The sequence below is a fragment of the Saimiri boliviensis genome, chromosome 20 (genome assembly GCF_048565385.1).
Source record: "Saimiri boliviensis isolate mSaiBol1 chromosome 20, mSaiBol1.pri, whole genome shotgun sequence".
NCBI classification, from domain to species: domain Eukaryota; kingdom Metazoa; phylum Chordata; class Mammalia; order Primates; family Cebidae; genus Saimiri; species Saimiri boliviensis.
The window spans coordinates 6406883-6426576 of NC_133468.1; the positions used below are offsets into that span (position 1 = coordinate 6406883).

The 19694-nt window shown below is 54.1% G+C and overlaps 1 protein-coding gene across 1 annotated transcript in view; it reads left to right on the forward strand.

The window, feature by feature from the left end:
- Nucleotides 1-15276, forward strand: part of COL23A1 (collagen type XXIII alpha 1 chain) — a 337961-nt gene extending 322685 nt beyond the window's left edge. Inside the window, exons 17-29 of the mRNA XM_074390323.1 lie at nt 1713-1766; nt 4437-4481; nt 5365-5454; nt 6315-6377; nt 6670-6726; nt 6949-6975; nt 7977-8039; nt 8123-8176; nt 8470-8496; nt 10992-11045; nt 11258-11344; nt 13715-13753; nt 14218-15276. Of these exons, the coding sequence (XP_074246424.1) occupies nt 1713-1766; nt 4437-4481; nt 5365-5454; nt 6315-6377; nt 6670-6726; nt 6949-6975; nt 7977-8039; nt 8123-8176; nt 8470-8496; nt 10992-11045; nt 11258-11344; nt 13715-13753; nt 14218-14220 (663 nt within the window). The 3' untranslated portion in view covers nt 14221-15276. The remainder of the gene's footprint in view (nt 1-1712; nt 1767-4436; nt 4482-5364; nt 5455-6314; nt 6378-6669; nt 6727-6948; nt 6976-7976; nt 8040-8122; nt 8177-8469; nt 8497-10991; nt 11046-11257; nt 11345-13714; nt 13754-14217) is intronic.
- Nucleotides 15277-19694: the final 4418 nt, after the last annotated feature.

Genomic DNA, 19694 nt, shown 5'->3' on the forward strand with positions numbered 1-19694 from the left:
AGTTGACAGTAACTGTGGCACCCACCCCAGGCCTGCATGGTGTGGTGTGGTGTGTGGCGTGGCATGGCCCAAAGGGCAGGCACATGCATGGTGTGTCCCAGGCTGACCCAGCCTTATGGGAGAAGCCCTATGAGTGCAGGAAGTTGGGGGATGGCCTTTGTTTGGTTTTTGTTTTTGAGACGGAGTTTCACTCTTACCACCCAGGCTGGGCATGATCTCGGCTCACTGCAACCTACTCCTCCTTGGGTTCAAGTAATTCTGCCTCAGCCCCCAAGTAGCTGGGACTACAGGCATGCACCACCACACCCAGCTAATTTTCTTATTTTTAGTAGAGACAGTCTTCACCATGTTGGCCAGGCGGGTCTCAGACTCCTGATCTCAAGTGATCTACCCGCCTTGGCCTCCCAAAGTGCTGGGATTACAGGTGTGAGTCACCATGCCCAGCCAGAGATGGACTTTGGATACCAGACTGAGATGTTGACTCGATTTGATGGGCAGCAGCCAGCCATAGTCCATGCAGGGGATGATGTTAAAAAATAAAAATAAGGCTGAGAGTGGTGGCTGACTCCTGTAATCCCAGCACTGTGGGAGGCCAAGGCAGGCAGATCATGAGGTCAAGAGATCGAGACCATCTTGGCCAACATGGTGAAACCCCATCTCTAATAGAGATACAAAAATTAGCTGGGTGTGGTGGTGTGCGCCTGCAATCCCACCTACTCCAGAGGCTGAGGCAGGAGAAGCACTTGAACCCAGGAGGCAGAGGTTGCAATGAGCCGAGATTACACCACTGCACTCCAGCCTGACAACAGAGCAAGACTCCGTCTCAAAAAATAATGATAATAAAAAATAAAAAAATAATTAAAAAAAAATAAAAACATATTAGGGGAAGGCTACCTGGGGACCGGTATGGACAGCGAATGAAGCAAGTGTTGGGGTGGGTGGAGCAGGCAGCCAGGGGCCCCTAGGCAGAGAAGCCCTGGGCCTGGAGGAGGGTGGATGAGATGGGGGCCAGGGACATCTTAATGGGACACCGAGAAGCGGGCAGCATGGGGAGGCGGGAGGGGAGAGACCTAGAACTTGTCGTCAGGGGCTGCGCAGGGTGCAGTTTTTAGGAAGAGAGGGCAGGAGCGTGCAGAGGCTGAGCAGGGGCAAGCTGAGCCCTGGTGGCAGGCAGCCTGCAGAAAGCCTGGGTCGGGACAGAAGTTTGGGATTGGGGTCAGACCTGTGAGACTGAGGAGCTCCCCAGGCCAGCAGATGGCAGGTGGTGGAGCCAGAGCGTCAGAGAGCTCATAGGAGTCAGAGAGGGTGGTGCCGGGCCACCACTGGGGAAGTCATTCTTGGCAGGCTTGAATGCTCGCAGGGGATTTAAGCTTGCTTCAAGAGGCAATTGGGAGCCAATGTAAGATCTTGAGCAGGGGAGCATCGTGAAGAAATCTGTATTGGGGAGACTGGCTCTAAGGGCAGAGGGCCCTTCATGGCCACAGACACTGGTTTCTTGTCAAATGCTGGGTGCCATCTCCTGGCCTCCCCCACAACCGAGAGGCCAGATGAAGCCATGCACAGTGTGGCCTTTGACTGGGGAAGAAGCAGTCCCAGAGGACCCTGCCCCTGCTCAGCTCAGCTGGACAGGGACTTGGTTCCAGGTGGGGAGCTGGGTGGGCAGTGAGGGGAGGTCCTGCATAACCACCGACTGGCTTCATTTTCACACACAGGGGCCTCCCGGGCCACAGGGGCCCCCAGGGCCACCAGGGATCCCTGGAGCCAAGGTCAGTGCAGATGCAGCTATGCGGTCCCCCAAGCATTTGTCTCCAGGACCCACCTCCCCGCTCCTGTCTGCTCTGTGACCCTCCTCCACTTCCCTCCTGGTGTCTTGTCCTGGCTTCTAAGGGCTCAGAGAAAGGGGCTGGGCTCCCAGGCTGAGTGCCTTCTTCCTGCGCCTTTCTACTCTGGGAGAGCTGCCTGGGAAGCCTCATTCCTCCCTTTAAACTGGAAAATCATGCAGCTGTAAAAAGGAACGAAATCATGTCCTTTACAACCACATGGATGTAGCTGGAGGCCATTATCCTAAGTGAATTAATACAGAAAATAAAACCGGCTGGATACAGTGGCTCACACCTGTAATCCCAGCACTCTGGGAGGTCAGGATGGTGGATCACCTGAAGTCAGGAGTTTGAGACCAACCTGACCAACATGGTGAAACTCCATCGCTACTAAAAATAAAAAAATTAGCCGGGCATGGCAGTGGGCACCTGTAATCCTAGCTATGCAAGAGGCTGAGGCAAGAGAATCGCTTGAACTTGGGAGGCAGAGGTTGCAATAAGCCAAGATTCTGCCAATGCACTCCAGCCTGGGCAACAAAAGTGAAACTCCATCTCAAAAAAAAAAGAAAAAAGAAAAGAAAAATACTGCATTTTCTCACTTAAAAATGGCAGCTAAACGTTGGGTACACACAGACACAAAGATAATAATAAACACTGGGGATTCCAAAAGGGCGGATGGCGGAAGGCGAGGGTTGAAAAACAACCTCACAGGTGCTGTGTTCACCACTTGGGTGACAGGATCATTAGAAGCAAAAACCTCAGCATCGTGCGCTATACCCGTGTGACAGCCCTGCCCGTGTACCCGCCGATTCTAAAACTTTTTTAAGGGCCGGGCACGGTGGCTCAAGCCTGTAATCCCAGCACTTTGGGAGGCCGAGGCGGGTGGATCACGAGGTCAAGAGATCGAGACCATCCTGGTCAACATGGTGAAACCCCGTCTCTACTAAAAATACAAAAAATTAGCTGGGCATGGTGGCACGTGCCTGTAATCCCAGCTACTCAGGAGGCTGAGGCAGGAGAATTGCCTGAACCCAGGAGGCGGAGGTTGCGGTGAGCCGAGATCGCGCCATTGCACTCCAGCCTGGGTAACAAGAGCGAAACTCTGTCTCAAAAAAAAAAACTTTTTTAAAAGCTATAGATTTTTCTCTAAGCACGGCTTTAGTTGCCTCCTACAAACTTTGATATGTTGAATTTTATTTTTATTCGGGTCAACATAATTGCTAATCTCTCTTTTGATTTATTCATGGATTATTTAGAAATATGTTATTTAAGCCGGGCACGGTGGCTCAAGCCTGTAATCCCAGCACTTTGGGAGGCTGAGGCTGGCGGATAACGAGGTCAAGAGATCGAGACCATCCTGGTCAACATGGTGAAACCCCGTCTCTAATAAAAATACAAAAAATTAGCTGGGCATGGTGGCACGTGCCTGTAATCCCAGCTATTCAGGAGGCTGAGGCAGGAGAATTGCCTGAACCCAGGAGGTAGAGGTTGCGGTGAGCCGAGATCGCGCCATTGCACTCCAGCCTGGGTAACAAGAGCGAAACTCCGTCTCAAAAAAAAAAAAAAGAAATATGTTATTTAATTTTACAATACTTGGGAATTTTTCCAGATATCTTGCTTTTTTGTTTGTTTTTAGCTTTTTTCATATTTATAGTATCCAACTGACCAGATATCTTATTAATTTCTTATTTAATTGTCCTGTGGTTAGAGACTTTTTTTTTTTTTTTGTCTGGCTCTTTTGCCCAGGCTGGAGTGCCGTGGTGCCTTCTCAGCTCACTGCAACCTCCATCTCCTGGGTTTAAACAATTCTTCTGCCTCAGCCTCCCGAGTATCTGAGATTACAGGCCTGTGCCACTATACCCAGCTAATTTTTGTATTTTTAGTAGAGAGGAGGTTTCACCTTGTTGGCCAGGCTGGTCTCAAACTCCTGACCTTAAGTGATCCACCTGCCTCGGCCTCCCAAAGTGCTGGGATTACAGGCGTAAGCCACCGTGCCTGGCCAGAACATACTTTTTTTTTAAATACAACATTGATCTTTTTACTGTATTAAAACATGTTTTCGAGTCAAACTACAAGTGTTTTGTTGATTGTTTCGTATGCACACAAATTCAATGTATATTTAGCTGCTACTGGGTGTAGTGTTTTCTAAATATCCACTAGCTAAAAGGAAATAACTCAAAACCCAGCCCTTGTGACAGCACACCAGTCTGGTAGACAGGCCGCTGTGCACATCCTATGGCCTGTGCCATCCGTTTGCATCCTGCCCATTTGTCTCAAAAGAGCCAACAGCTTTGATGTCAGGCAGATCTGGTCCTGACATCCTTGTTCCTGGGCTCTGTGGCCTGAAGCAAGTCACTTACCCTTCGAGCCTTGGCTCCTATGACATACCAACTTATAGGTGACAGCCACGGGTTACATCTGCCTGTGATGGGCTAAAGAAACAGAGAGGAGGCGGTGGGTACTGCCACAGTGCTCAGACCCCCCGGGTGCCTTCCGGGAGGTCCAACTGCAAAGCCCCACCCTGGGCTGGGTGTACAGTGTGCCCTGGCCCTCTGGCTGCTGACACCTCTCTAGGGAAGGAAGCCATAACCCCTCTTGCCATCTGTTCCCTTCCAGGGCGAGCTTGGATTGCCTGGTGCCCCAGGAATCGATGGAGAGAAGGTCTCTGAGCCTTTCATTTCCTTGGTGATGCCAGCGCCTGGTATTGGGGGGTGTGTGTGTGTGTGTGTGTGTGTGTGTGTGTATGTGTACATGCAAGCACACATGCATGTGTGCACAGAGTTAGAGAAAGACCACATGTGAGAGAGGCCAAAATCATGGATTCTCACACCAGGCTGCCTGTGTGCAAACCCTGGTCTGCCCTCAGACCCTGGGCAAGCTGCTCACTCTCTGGCAGGGCTGGGTAACCCCGTGTATGGAGAACACGCAGTGCAGTGCTTGGCATATAGTGGAAAGCCACGGATGCTAAGAGCATCACTGACACCATAGGTATTACCGAAGTTCGAGAGAGAGGCAGACAGACTCTGTGTGTGTGTGTGTGTGTGTGTGTGTGTGTGTGTGATATCCTACACAGACGTGAGCATATTCATAGGGTCACTTGGTATATTCAAGGGCAAGCCTTTCCCACTGGGCCCGTAGTGTGTGTCTCATCCTGGACGTCATGTCATTGGTTGAGTGGAGGGATTCGGTGGCTGGATGAGTTTGTGGGGGTGGGGGGGTCCCACCACTAGCTTCTAAGATGTGAGCACAGACCTGGCCCCACGAGCACACCCAGAGAGGCAGCTCCAGGCTCACATGCTCCACGCATCTGCCCCTGGCCCCTGCCTTGAGGTGTCCACACCCAGATGCAATGAGGCAGGATTGGCATCGCCCCCACCCCTGCCCACTGCATTCAGCTGAGGCTCTCAGCCACCGTGGCTGCAGGTGGAGACCCACCAAGAGGCAGTGGGGACCTACCATGGATTAAGCTCTGGGGACCCGCTAGGGTGGGGAAAGAGAGAGGCCCTGCTGAGCCCCATGAATCCCTTGTTTCTGTGGCTTTCAGGGTCCCAAAGGACAGAAAGGAGACCCAGGAGAGCCAGGGCCAACTGGACTCAAAGGGAAAGCAGGCGAGATGGGCTTGTCTGGCCTCCCGGTATGTGACTGGGCTAGGTCACACATTATGCCTCCTGTGTGGGAGCCGAGGCGACTGCGTGGCCCCTGTGCTGTGGGGGGGCCAGGGGCATCCAACAGTCCTTGCAGTCTCAGTGCCCAGCCTGCTGGGGACACTCTAGACTCTAGGCCAGCGCTGCCCTCCTCTCTCCAGGTATCTACTTCCTTGTCTGGAAGGCTTTCCACCTGGCTCAGATGGCAGGTAGAATCGGGAGGTGTGACCTTGCAAGCGCATCGACCAGATGGTTATACCACTGTTCTCTGACCTAAGCTGCCCAAATTTGCATTCAGCTCCATCCTAGCTGACTTTGGAACCCTGGGCAAGCAACCTAACCTCCTGGGGCCTTGGTTTCCTCACCTCCAACGTGGGGGTGATCTTACCCCTCCCTCAAGGGCATGCGTGGCTGGGCTGACAGTGGTGGTTGGCACACAGCAATACCCACTGTTGTGGTCCTCATCATTTTTATTGTTGCTTTTGTGGCCCGACTGGAAGAGCCGCCAGGTGTAACACCGCCACTGGGACACATTCACTGTCCATCCCTGATGATCGCTGGGCTAGACGGGTGCTGGGGTTTGACCCGGGGTCTTTGCTTCAGAGCCCCTGGTTGCTTCCTGCACCCCAGGAAAACAATCCGCGCGGCTGCTCATGTGCTCTCTAAAGCCCACGCTGCTCACCACCCAGGGCCTGGTACACGGATCTAAGGAAAACTTTTTTCAGTTGCAACAGCTAACTTAGGACTACTGCCAGAAGCCACATGGGGGCAGGAAGGGAGGTCGCTAAGCACCATGGGTGGTGACGCAGGTGCTGGACACAAAGGACTCACAAGCCATGCCATCCTGCAGGGTGCCGACGGCCTCAAGGGGGAGAAAGGGGAGTCAGCGTCTGACAGCCTACAGGAGAGCCTGGTAAGGGTGTGCAGGGGCCAGGGCTTCCCCCAGCACCCAGTCCAGGCTGGGTGGGGACCCTGAGCCTTGGGACAAAAAGGCTACCTGGCCTGAGCAAACCCAGGGCAGTAGGGGAGGAAGAGTAACGGGAGAAAGGCTCCTCTGAGAACCCACAGGCCAACTCCCATCCACTCACCAGGCTGTGCCCTCTGGGGGCAGGAAGGAGACTCTCCAGCAGTGTGCAGTGAGCTTGCGTGCGGGCGGGTGAGGGTGACAGGTGGGGGGTGACTAACCTGTCTCTCACCCTCCCTAGGCGCAGCTCATAGTGGAGCCGGGGCCCCCTGGCCCCCCTGGCCCCCCAGGCCCCATGGTAAGGACGGTTTGTTTTGGTTTGGCTTGAAGTAGCCAGGAAACCAAGAGGCGGGGTGGGGGCTAGGTCCTGGAGCCATGACCCGGGAGAGAGCAGGCTTCTTCATTCAGGGAGGGGCACATGGGCAGAGGGCAGAGCCCAGGACGGGGCCCCAGGGGCCAGCAAGTGGCCACTGCGAGAGGGTCCGGAGCCAGCCTTCTCATCTGCTTCCTCTTCCTGCAGGGTCTCCAGGGAATCCAGGGTCCCAAGGTGAGTGGACGCAGATTTCCCCACTGGCCTCAGACTCACCGCCCAGGCGGTTTCCAAGAACCTCACCAAAGTGAAGGGCCTGTCCCTGAGTCTTCCCAGCACCTGAACATCCCAAGTCCCCAGGGCGTAACCCCCCAATGCCCCCGCTCCACACCTGGGGCTCTCTCCTCCACTTTCTCCCTCTGCCTGGGACCCCAGTCTGTCCCTCTTTCCTTCTCAGGTCCACCACCCACTGTTTCTCCTGCTTGTCCCCTTCTCCTTTCGCTGTGCCTCCCAGTTCCTTGCACTGAGGAAGGAACCCCGCCTCTCCCCATCCCAGCCTGCCCCACACGCATCTGTCTCTCCGCTGCCACAGGCTGAGCACGAAGTCCTGGGCTTGGTGTATATTACATAACAGTGTGTTCCCTTCTCTTACACTAAATCTTCGCGTGTGGCCTGCCCACATGCCCTGCCCCAGGGAGGCAGACACAGAATGGGGGGCCATCTGGTCTCACTCCTTGTCACACCACCCCCCACCCCCAGGGTGAGCACATCTCTGCTTCCCCAGCTCAGAGGCCAGATGTGGGATTCAGAGTCATGGAATCCCAGGCCTGAGCATGCGGCCCCACCAGATACACTGCTTCTGGTTCTGTTTTCTCTTAAGGCCTCCTCAGTTCATGTTTCAAAGAGGCAGCTGCTGTCAGGGATAGGGTCCAAGGCTTGCTGCAGAGGCCTGACGGGGACCCCACTCTGCTGCCTTCTGCTGCGTGGCTGGGCCCGTCCCCGCCCATCTCTGCACCTGCTTTCCTCATCTGTGGAATGGGTGTGATCATGATCACCGTCCATGCATGGCCAGAGCTCTTCCTGATTATGCTCACTGGGGGGTAAGCCAGGGTCAGGCCTGGCGGAACCTGGATTTGCTCCTCTGCCCACACCCCAGCTCCCACACAGTCTCCAAACTTGCCTGTCCTACTCTCTGTCTGACCTCTTCCTCCTAACTGATTTCCCTCCTTTGCCTCCAGGGCTCGGATGGAGCAAAGGGAGAGAAGGGCGCGTCGGGTGAGAGAGGCCCCAGCGGCCTGCCTGTGAGTGTCACGAGCCCTGTTTGTCCCGAAGGTGTTAATTCCTGTAACCAGCATGCCTCTTGACTCATTCCTTTTCTATCCAGGGGCCAGTCGGCCCACCGGGCCTTATTGGGCTGCCAGGAACCAAAGGAGAGAAGGTAACTGCCTTATTCGGAACTCCCTCTCCAACTATGGCCACATGGTCATGGTGTCGCTCAGCCCTGGGAGCCCAAACCTGTACCTCACTGGGTCCCTGCACTTCACAGGGCCACAGTTTACACTCTGTGGATGCCAGGTCTATCCTGGCCTCTGTCTATGCCTGCACGGTTGGTAGGTCTCCTTGCCTGCCTCTCTGTGGCCAGACCTGGCATCCACAAGGCTGGACTTCCAAGCAGCTGTGTTCCCAGCACCCCTCCCTAACCCCTGTCACCCACTCTGTGTCTCTTCTCAGGGCAGACCCGGGGAGCCAGGACTAGATGTAAGTGACTCATCATTTGCTTTGAGTAATCGGGTCCCTCTTGTGTGTATCTTCTGCCCTCATGTAGTAGTAACCTGATCTGGCTACTCAGGTGTGACCCCCCCCTTCCCCAGGGCTGGGACTGCAACTGACTGGTTCCCCCTGTGTCCTCATTGGCAAATCTAGTGCACAACCCAGAGTAGGTGTTTTTATGGATAGATGAATGGATCGTTGATGAGTGGACAATGGATGGATACATCGGTAGACGGATGATGGAGGATGATGGATTGATAGATGCATAATGCATGCAGGATGGATGGACGGATAAATAGATGGACAGATGATGGATGAGTGGATGACAGATAAATGGATGGTGGGTGGCTGGATGATAAACAGATGATGGATATGTGGTTGGATGGATAATGGAAGCAAGATGAATGATGGATGGAGGATGAATCCATTCAATCCTCCATCCATGCATCCATCAATCAATCCATCCATATCCATTATGGATGGATGTTTGGATAGATAATGGATGGATAGATGTTGGAGGATGAGTGGATGGATGGATGGATGGATAGATGGAGGGATGGATGGATGATGCATTGTAGCAAGGAAGTGAAGAGAGGAGTGAAGAGCCTGTTGCAATATCCTGGTGAGAGATCATGAGGCTTTAGCTAGAGCAGTAATTTGAGAAGAAGAGGAAGGGAAGTCTTAGCCCAGGTTGATTATATCAAGTCTGTTCTGGTAGCATACATATTAAACAGTTTAAACTGGCTTAAAATGACTCATAACTGAAAAGTCTGGGGGTTCAACACGTGGATCCAGGGCTCAACTGTGTCGACACAACTCAGCCTTTCACCCTATTTTGTCTGCTTTCCCTGTGGAAATCAATTTCTACGTGGTGGTGAGGTAAAGCCAGCAGCTCCACACCAGCATCCTCCCAGGCCCAAACCAAGAAGAAAGAAAATTTGCCTCACTCCAGTGTTCTACAGGAAGGCTCATGGGCTCTCATGGGTCCCAGTTAGGTTAAGGCTGAACCGTCACTTGACCATAGGAATGCAGTGCCCTGATGAGTCAGATCATGGACTGGGGTGAAGTCAATGGGTTGTGAGAAGGGAGGTTCTCAGGAAGAGCAGGTAGCTATTTTGAGGGACATAGGACAGATGCAGGGCTGCAAGGACTCTGGTGTCCACCCTAGACTTTAAAAAGAGAACATTACCTGGGAGAGCAACTGTGGACGAGGGAAAGGAAGAGCTGTAGCCTGGGTTTCTGACTGGGAGGGCTGGCCTCCGTCAATGCGAAGGGAGAGAACAATGCTGAACCCACTGCAGGTTCTGGGGCCAGTTGGGGGTGGAGTTAAAGAGACTCCATGCCACCATGAATGTGGTCACAGCTGCATTCTAGGAGGCCTGGTGCTCAGGGTAGCATCTCAAAACCATGCCCACCTGCTCTACCTGGCAAACCCCAAGCCCCTCCTCAACTCCACCAGGCTCAACTGTAATGGAGACTGCACGCAGAAGCTCCCTCTGACCCCCACCTGGAATAGAACAGCCCTTCCTCCCAGAACCCCACCCCACCATCTCACACCCCTGTCACTGGGCATTGACTGTCATCAGCACTCTGTTGCCTCCCCGTTACACATGAACAAGGAAACATGTCCAATCCAATTCTCTTTTTTTATTTTTTAACTTTGTTTGTTTCTTTGTTTTTTGAAATGGAGTCTCGCTTCTGTCCCCTAGGCCAGAGGCAGTGGCGCAATCTCGGCTCACTGTAACCTCCACCTCTCGGGTTCAGGTGATACTCCTGCCTCAGCCTTCTGAGTAGCTGGGATTATAGGTGCCAGCCACCAAGCCTGGCTAATTTCTGTCCTTTTAGTAGAGCCAGGGTTTCACCATATTGGCCAGGCTGGTCTTGAACTCCTGACCTCAAGTAATCTGCCTCGGCCTCCCAAAGTGCTGGGATTACAGGTGTGAGCCACCATGCCCAGCCATAACAAATCCAATTCTCTGTCCCCAGTGTCCAGCCAGTCCAGCTCCTAGTAGATGTTTAGCCACATGGGATGGATGGATGGACAGATAGATGAATGGACAGATGGGTGTACAGGAAGCTGAGCCTGGAGCACAGGACAGAGGTCACCATTTCTCATTCCCTCAAAGACAGTGACATAACTTCCATGGTTTCTGGGGCCTCTGTCGCCAGCAAGCCTAGACCGGGGCCAGCCGCATCTGTGATGTGAGAGACCCCTTGCCAGCAGCTCTGCCAGACTGTTGGTGTCCAGGGACTACTTTGGAGCAAGCCCAGCTGGCATCCTAAATACATGCTCTTCCTACATCGGCCTTGTACCTGGCAGTGTATCACCTACAGCTGGGGTCGGGCCAGCGTGTGCCACAAACATGCACGGGGAGGTGGGTGGGAAGTCGGCATGTGGATGGGAGAGGAACGGAGACGAGCAGATAACGGAGGGGCAAACCTCCAGCCTCATTTTCAGATTTAGCCTCTAATCCTTTTGTCAGGGTTTCCCTGGACCTCGAGGAGAGAAAGGTGATCGGAGTGAACGTGGAGAGAAGGTAAGGGCAGCTGGACGGGAGCTAGGGCAGGAGGAAAGGGGGAAGGAGGCAGGTAGGAATGGAAGCCCAGGGGAATCAGGCAGCGAGAAGCCGGCCAGGCAGGTGGGCGGGAGGCCGGGGGAGGCTGGCCGCAGGTGCCTCTCTCGGAGAGATGTTGGAGGTACCTGAGCCTGGCAGCTGTGGCCAATACCACCATCTTCCCACCTGCACAGGGAGAGCGAGGAGTCCCCGGCCGGAAAGGAGTGAAGGGCCAGAAAGGCGAGCCGGGACCGCCAGGCTTGGACCAGCCGTGTCCTGTGGTAGGTGTTGGAGCAGGGCTCCACGCTAGGTCCTTTTGGTCTCCAGCCAGGGTCAGACCAACATCTTCCCTGTCCTCAGAGCTCAGTTGCAAGTCCCAGAGGCCCCACTGGTCACGTACCAGCCTTCCTCACTCTCAGGAATATTGCTGCTGACCGCCCCCAACCGTGGGCATGGCTCGGGGAACCCAGCCCCTCTGTAGAGATGGAGGCCTGGCCCCTCATTGTTCAGCCCCAAGACAGGCCTGGCTTGAGTCAAACCCACTTGGGCTGGAGGTCCACAGGGGCCAGACCATGAGCAGAAGGGCTTTACCTGGAGTCATCAGTACCATCAGCAGTGCCCTGGAGAGGGAAGCGAAGTCAGCACGGGCACGCAGCTGGGGGCGGGGCAGTGAGTGTCCAGCCCCATCGCCCTGGCCACCTGGGGCCACAGTCAGGGTCTGACTGCTGCTGGGCTGGAAGTCAAGCTGGGCTGAAACTCAGCTTCCCCAGCATAGAGGGTGGGACCACTCTGACCTCTCTGGCTGGCTGCCCAGAAGAGTCTCTCTGGGCAGGGGCAGCGCCTCCCTCTTCCCCGCATCCCCTCTGCCTGCCCCCATACCCTTCCTTTACCTCCTTCCCTGCTCTCTCAGTGGCCCTCGGGAGCCCACCAGCCCCAGTACCCAGTGCATGAAAGAACTACAATTCAAAAGTCAACTCCTTTTATTTCTTTTTAAAGACAGACTCTTACTCTGTCGCCCAGGCTGGAGGGCAGTGGTGCAGTCACAGCTCACTGCGGCCTCGATCTCCCAGGCTCAAGTGATCCTCCTGCCTCAGCCTCCCCAGTAGCCAAAACTACAGGAATGCATTACCATGCCCCGCTAATTTTTAATTTTTGTAGAGATGGGGTCTCGCGATGTTGCCCAGGCTCGTCTTGAACTCCTGGGCTCAAGTGATTATCCCACCTTGGCCTCCCAGAGTGCTGGGATGACAGGTGTGAGCCACCATGGCCTTTCTAGAAAGCGGGTAGGGTTTACATGTTGTACTCTTTCAGTGGAGCTCAGAAAAGATAGGAAAAACCAAACAGCTGGGTTTCCATACCAAAACTGGCCAGATATTCCTACCTGGCTACGCAGGTATTCATACCCTGGTCATGGGAATAGGGTGGGGACCTTCCTAGGGGATGCAGGCCAGCCTCCACCTCTAGTGGCACCAGAGCTAGACCACCTCCCAGACCTTTGGGCTCTGTTCCTCAGTGTCCCCATCCTGCAGTAGGGGGTACCCCTGCCCCCAGACAGTTTTGAGAAGTCAGTGAGTAAAGGACTTACAGAGTGAAGTCAGAGCGCAGGAAGGGCGGGGGCAGCAGGGACAGGGTGACTCAGCCCCACAGCTCCAGACCGTGGCCCGGGACTCCCCTCCAAGTCAGTAAGCCCTTGTCTCCTTTGAAACAGGAGAATCCCACCTGCGGAAGCCGGAGAGGGGCGCCAGGCTGGCGGGGCCCTTCGAGGGGCAGTGGGCCATGCCCTGCGGTAGGCAGTCTGGCCTGCTGTGTGCCGTGTGCCGTGTGCTGGGTGGGCCTTCTGGGCAGCTGGGGCCCTGGGCTCTGCCCTGGCCCTTCCTTTCCAGTCTGCCCTCCTCCCTGCCTTCCCTTTGGTCCCTAGCCTGGTCCCCTGGTGTACTCATGGGAATGTTCCAGTGAAGCCTGTGCCAGTGCTTTGGAACAGAATGACATGTTTTGTGCCCTAGCGCCCCCAGGGGTGCCAAGCTGATGAGTCAGTCTTTGTTCCTCTCCAGTTTCCCCACCCTCCAGGCTGCCTGAGGAAACCCAGACCCTGCTTATGTCTGGCTGCTGAGTGGGTACCACAGGTGCCGCTAGACAGCCCCAGCCCCACGCTCAGCCCCAACCCCCAACAACCTGAGCCTGCCCCGTCCAGGGCCGATACAGGCTGGAGCAGGATGCCAACTCCTGGGCCATCCTCAAAACCCTCCAGAAGACATTCCTGCCCGAGGCCTGAAAGTTCACAGGCCCCAGGAGGGGAGCCAGAGTCACTGTCACATCAGGCAGGAGGCCACACAGCTCTCGGCAGGACCCAGGCCAGCCCGTGCGTGCCTGGTACAACGCCCATCCCTTCGGTTTCTGCCCGCTGCACAGTGGTCTCCACAAAGCACAGAGGGAACACACTCAGGACAAGCTCAGTGAGAGGCCATCATGTCTCCATGACCCCACTACCTAGGTGGACAGAGGGGTCATTGTGGCCCTGCCTCAGTGGGCCCCCAGCAGCCTCACATGGCAGCTCCCTGGCCCGCACCTCCCTACAGACCAGGGAGGGTATGTGGGGTATAGAGGAGCTCCTTAGGCCCCATCCCCGTCACTGAAACTTTCTTCTTTTCTAGGGCCCGGACGGGCTGCCTGTGCCTGGCTGCTGGCATAAGGTACCTTGCAGGGAAGAGCCTCCAGGGCAGGCTCAGGGGAGGCGGGGGAGGCAGGGGAGGGTAAGGGGATGGGGAGGACCCTGGAGCCTGGGTGCTGTCACTCAAACCTCTGGGCGTCTACAGCTTACCCCACAGTGACCGAATAGCCAGCTTTGCCATCGTGACCCTGGTTTTGACTCTCCCAGCTTGCAGCGGAGGTGTGGGACTATCGTCCTGGCTGATGGTGTATACCCCACCCTGTTGGTCACATGGTCACACTTGGCCAAGGCAAAGCCATCAGTGCCTCCTGGGATATTGTCCAAACTGGCCCACTGAGAGGGAGTGGGGGAGGCATGGGAAAAGAGAAGGGGTCCGCAGCTGTTCCTGAGGAAACCAGCAGGAAAGGGGTCGCCGGCGTGGGTGGCCTGGATGGGGGCGGGGCCTCTCGGCTCCTCATCACCTTCAGTCCCTTCCTCCCTTTCCAGTGACCCTCAGGCCCAGCTCACACCTGTACAGATCCGTGTGGACATTTTTAATTTTTGTAAAAACAAAACAGTAATATATTGATCTTTTCTCGTGGAACGCACTACCTGTGGCATGTTAACATTAGAGACTATGCTCCGCCAGCCCCGGAGCCTTCGGCCTGTGAAGTTGCAGGGAAGTGGACAGTGCAGACCAGGGAGATGTGTACCTGAGGGGCTCCCGCGGGCCTGGGCGTTCCCGGGAAGGAGATAAAGGCAGAAGCACCTGGCCAGGGCGAGGCTGGAAAGATGCTAGGCTGGGCCTTCACGGAGAGACTCTCAGCTGTGGTACTGCCCTGCAAGAACCTGCCCCCCAAAACCCTGGATTCCCCAGGACACCCCCTATCCAAGAAGGCCCAGGGCTGGGATCACGGCTGCTGCTGCTGCCACCAGCCTTACCAGTGTCCAAACTCAGCCACAACCAGCTGCCTCTACAGTTGGACAAGACTTGGCCCCTGGACAAGACTCACCTGGAACTTGCAGCTGAACCCACAGAGCAGTGAGTGGAAATCCCCCAAGAGGGTCTAGCTGCCACCACATTTGGTAGGCTCCAGGAGGCCGGCCTGCCGTGAGAATACATGTCCTCTGGCCAGAAGTAGTGGCCAAGCTCTGTGATAGCTGTGATGTGGACCCGGCTCCAGGGAGCTAGCTGAGTGCCGGGGATGGAGGGGCCCAGGCGGGACTGATTGCTACTTCCTGTCTCTGTTTTCATATCACCCAGAGAGGGACAAGATGGGACATGGCAGTCCTCCCACTCAGAGTCTGAGTCTCACTGATCCCCAGTCTCCTACCCAGAACTGTGGCCAAAAATGACTCTACGTGGGCTGTGCAGGCAAAGCAAACCTCAGGGCTGGTTTCCAGCTGGCCTGAGCAGGGGGCCTGCCACCAGACCCACCCACGCTCTGACAAGAAGCTTTTTCCCTTCCAGCAAGTGTTCCCAGCAACCAGCTCCATCCTGGCTGCTCGCCTTCCATTTCCATGTAGATGGAGATCACTGTGTGTAATAAACCACAAGTGTGTGTCTGGGTGAGCCTGTCCTTGCGGACTACCCCTGGGCACCTCTGGCTGCGGATTCCTGGCTATTGCTGGGTGGGGAAGGAAAAGGGGACTCTCCCTGAGTCAGGGCCATCCGAGAAACAGAGAAGGAGGTTCAGGGTCAGGGCAAAGATGGGATTTGGAGTTCAGAAGACACAGATTCACAGCCTGGCCCTGCTACACACCAACGGAGTCCTCTGGCGAGTCTCTAACTGTCAAACTGAGCCCGTGTGGTCCTCTATTGCAGTTACCAGACTACTGCACAACAAATCTCTCCAAAACTTGTTGCCTTAAAACAATGGTCATTTTGGCCAGACACAGTGGCTTGTGCTTGTAATCCCAGTACTTTGGGAAGGCAAGGTGAGAGGATCACTTGAGCCCAGGAGTTTGAGACCAGGCTGGCAGCATAGGAAGACTCCATCTCTACCAAAACTAAAGAATGTATCACCACAGGCATGGTGATACATCCCTGTGGTCCTAAGTGCTGGGCAGGCTGAAGCAGGAGGACCACTTGAGCCCAGAAGTTCAAGATCAGCCTGAGCAACACAGAGAAATTCCTCTCTTAAAAAAAAATAGGCCGGGTGCGGTGGCTCACGCCTGTAATCCCAGCACTTTGGGAGGCCGAGGCGGGCGGATCACGAGGTCAAGAGATCGAGACCATCCTGGTCAACATGGTGAAACCCCGTCTCTACTAAAAATACAAAACATTAGCTGGGCATGGCGGCGCGTACCTGTAATCCCAGCTACTCAGGAGGCTGAGGCAGGAGAACTGCCTGAACCCAGGAGGCGGAGGTTGCGGTGAGCCGAGATCGCGCCATTGCACTCCAGCCTGGGTAACGAGAGCGAAACTCCGTCTCAAAAAAAAAAAATAATAATAATAATAATAATAATAATAACTTCTATTTCTTTCGTATAGCCTAGGGTTAATGGGCTCAGTGTGGGTGCTTCTCACCCAAACTCTCCCGTGTGGTGGTTGCTACTGGTCCTATAGCCAGGACTTAGATGGCAAATACCTATTTGTGGCCTCTCCACTTGACCCAGGCTCCCTCCCACATGGTGGCTGGATTCTAAAAGTGACTGTCCCAGGTCAGCCGGATAGAAGCTGTGTCACCTTTTAGGGCCAAGTCTCAGAAGTCATGTGCTGTCACTTTCTGAAAGAGTGGAGGGAGGAGAGATAAACCCCACCTCTCCATGGGAAAGTATCAACATCATATTTCAAGGAGAAAATGTGGAATCATCAATCTTGCAGCCATCTGAAAAAATGCAAACCCCACCTCAACTGTGAAATGAGAGGGCACTATTCACCACTCGACTGTGGTTCCCTGAGGATCCAGTGCACAGAGTATGCGAAGAATGTAGGGCGAGTCCCTTACCCACAAGCACCCTCAATTTTCCTCCCTCTTCCTGACTCTAAGACCGAGCAAGGGCCACAGTCCTGCAGAGTGTTCCCACTTCTCTCATCACAGCTGGTCCCTATTACAGCCCTAAGAGAGGGACCCTCTTACAGATGACAAAACTAAGCACATCCAGGGCGGCCTAGACAAGATGGGCCTGCAGTGATGGTGTCTCTGATGGTGGTGGTGCATTACGCTGATGGTGTCTGAGCGTCCAAGGACTGAGGCCTAAGGAGGGCCACAGTATGGATGGTCCCCCTCAGACTTCTGTGACATGGCCTCCTTGCTAAGCAGAAGAGGCTCAGCCATACACTGGCTACGGAGGAGGGGTATGTCCAGTCCCCTTCTCTGTTTCCCTAGGGAACTGGCAGTAAGTGGCAGGCCACATCACTCAGACAGTTGTCTGGGTCAACAGGGAAGCCAGTCATAGGAAAGCTGTGGTGTTTCTCTTCTGTGATGACTGGTGTCACTGGGTGTCCATACCTCCTCTGGAGTTCCAGCATAACCTCACAATCTACTGCACGTTACACTTCACAGTTCCCTCCTCCCTCCATCCAGGAACCCCACTTGATCCCCTCACCAGCCCTGGAAAGCCCAGGGCTTGTGTGATAGGTGTCACTATTTCCATTTTACATAGGGGAGAACTGAGGCTCAGAGAGGGTAGTCACCTGCCCAGGGATGCACAGCCAGGACATAGTGGCAGGCTTGGGAGAGCATCGGTTGTCTTCTACTTTGTCTTTCCAAAACTTGCCTGGCAGAGCATGGAATCTGATAGGCAGTTCCATGATGCTAGGTGGTTGGCAGGTAGATCCTCCTGGGGGTAGAATGTCTTCCCTTCTCTTACCCAGTCTTCTGAGGGGGTCTCTCCTGCTCCTTTGGGCAGGACGAGGCATTCTTGGCCCACTGCTGCCCCCTTGCGGTGTCATACCTTGTATCCTAATACCTGCAAACTTGTCAACTGCAAGCTTCAAAATTTAGAGTCTGCTGAGTCCTCAAAGCACCCAGGGTTGAGCACAGAGACAGCAGAGGAATCAATGATTTGTTCAAGGTTCCAGCGGAAACACTGGGGAGCATCCTGCTTCACAGCTGAGTCTCAAGGACTGGGGGGGCCTCAGGTCTCCTGCCAAGAAAGGCAGTGCAGCCACAAAGTACCCTTCTCTGGAAAAGAGAGAAGTATATTTACTGACCTCTGCTGCGTGCCATGACAGCTAAACGAACCACAAGGATAACTATCCCTTTTTATAGATGAATCTGAAGTGGACTTACCCAGGTCTCTTTCCTCCTGGTCCCTAGGAGACCACTGGAAATACAGGGGATGCTCTTGGTTATCACAATGATTTGGGGACACCCTGGCATTCGGGAGGTAGGCCCAGGGATAGTGAACACCTAAAATGCATAGGCCAGTCCTACCCAATGACAAATCATCTCAACAAGAATCCCAGTGCTACCCCTGTTCAGAAACACCATGCCCTGTGTTCAAATCCTGGCTCAGCCACTTCCATCTCCTATCATCTTGGTCTCCAAAGTTGCTTCAAAGGCCAGGCGTGAGATAAAAGACAGAGCAGTGCTTAGCACAGGACTAGAGACAAGAAGTGGACTTTTTTGAGCAGGAAGAAGGTGAGGCTTCCTGGTGTTGTTCCTGGCCGTGCTATAAGATATTCCTGGCCCAGGAAATGACTCAGCCTGGTCTGACCTCAACTATATTACCTTTTTTTTTTTTTTTTTTTTTTTTTGGAGACAGAATCCCACTCTGTTGCTCAGGCTGGAGTGCAGTGGTGCGATCTCGGCTCATTGCAATCTCTGACTCCCATGTTCAAGTGATTCTCTTGTCTCAGCCTCCTGAGCAGCTGGAATTACAGGTGCCTGCCACCATGCCCGGCTAATTGTTTTATAGTTTTAGTAGAGACGGGCTTTCACCATGTTGGCCAAGCTGGTCTCGAACTCCTGATCTCAGGTGATCCACTCACCTTGGCCTCCCAAAGTGCTGGGATTACAGGCATAAGCCACCGCACCCGGCCTATATCACCTCTTGACCAAGGAGCAGGTGAAATGTTAGCTGGGCCCAGCTACAGCCTTCTCACCCTCTGCCTCAAAGCAGGAAAAGCCCCTGAGCCAATCTGACTCCTCTGAGCTGCCATGGGGCCACAGTTGTGGCTGGAGTTTGAGCTGCAAGACAGGGCTGAAAAGTGGGCCTCAGATAGGACACACACACACAGCCGGAACTGCAGGGCATGGAAGTATCATAGCTCTCTCTACTAGTGAGGAGAAACCAATCCACTAAGAAAATGGTGACCACGATCCCACTCACACACACACAGGGTCTGTGAGGACTTGATCCTTAGAAACCAAGTATAGGGTGGGCATGGTGGCATGCACCTGTAGTAGTAGGTACTTGGGAGGCTGAGATAGGAGGATCACATGAGCCCAAGGAGGTAGAGGCTGTAATGAGCTATGATCATGCCACTGCACTCCAGCCTGAGCAACAGAATGAGACCCTGTCTTAAAAAAAAAGACATACAGGCCACAAGCAGTTAACCTCTCAGTTAATTTGGGAATAATTTTTTCCCAAAAATCATGTAAAATATTAAATCCAGCTTTACAGTTAAAAATAAGAAACTGCATTCTGTTAGGGAAGATGAAAAAGTCCTGTTGCATGGATGGTGGTGATGGTCGCACAACGATGTGAATGTACTTTTGCCACTGAATTGTAGTCTTAAAAATGGTTAACATGGTAAACTTTGTTAGGTATATATTTTACCGCAATTAAAAAAAAACACACAACTCCAAATGTTCTTTAATAAATGCCTTAAGCATCTTACAATTGTATTGGGAAGAGAGGAAATCAGAAATGAGGGGAGTCAAGCAGCGGCCTGGGAATCATGAAGAGGTGGACAGGAGCAACCATCAGGAGCCTCCCCTGCCCCAGCTCGCAAGGGCTGCAGTCCCAGGCCCGTGTTCTCGGGTTCTTCAAGGCAGAAAGCCCCAGTGGCCCACCCCAGGAGGGGGCTTTTC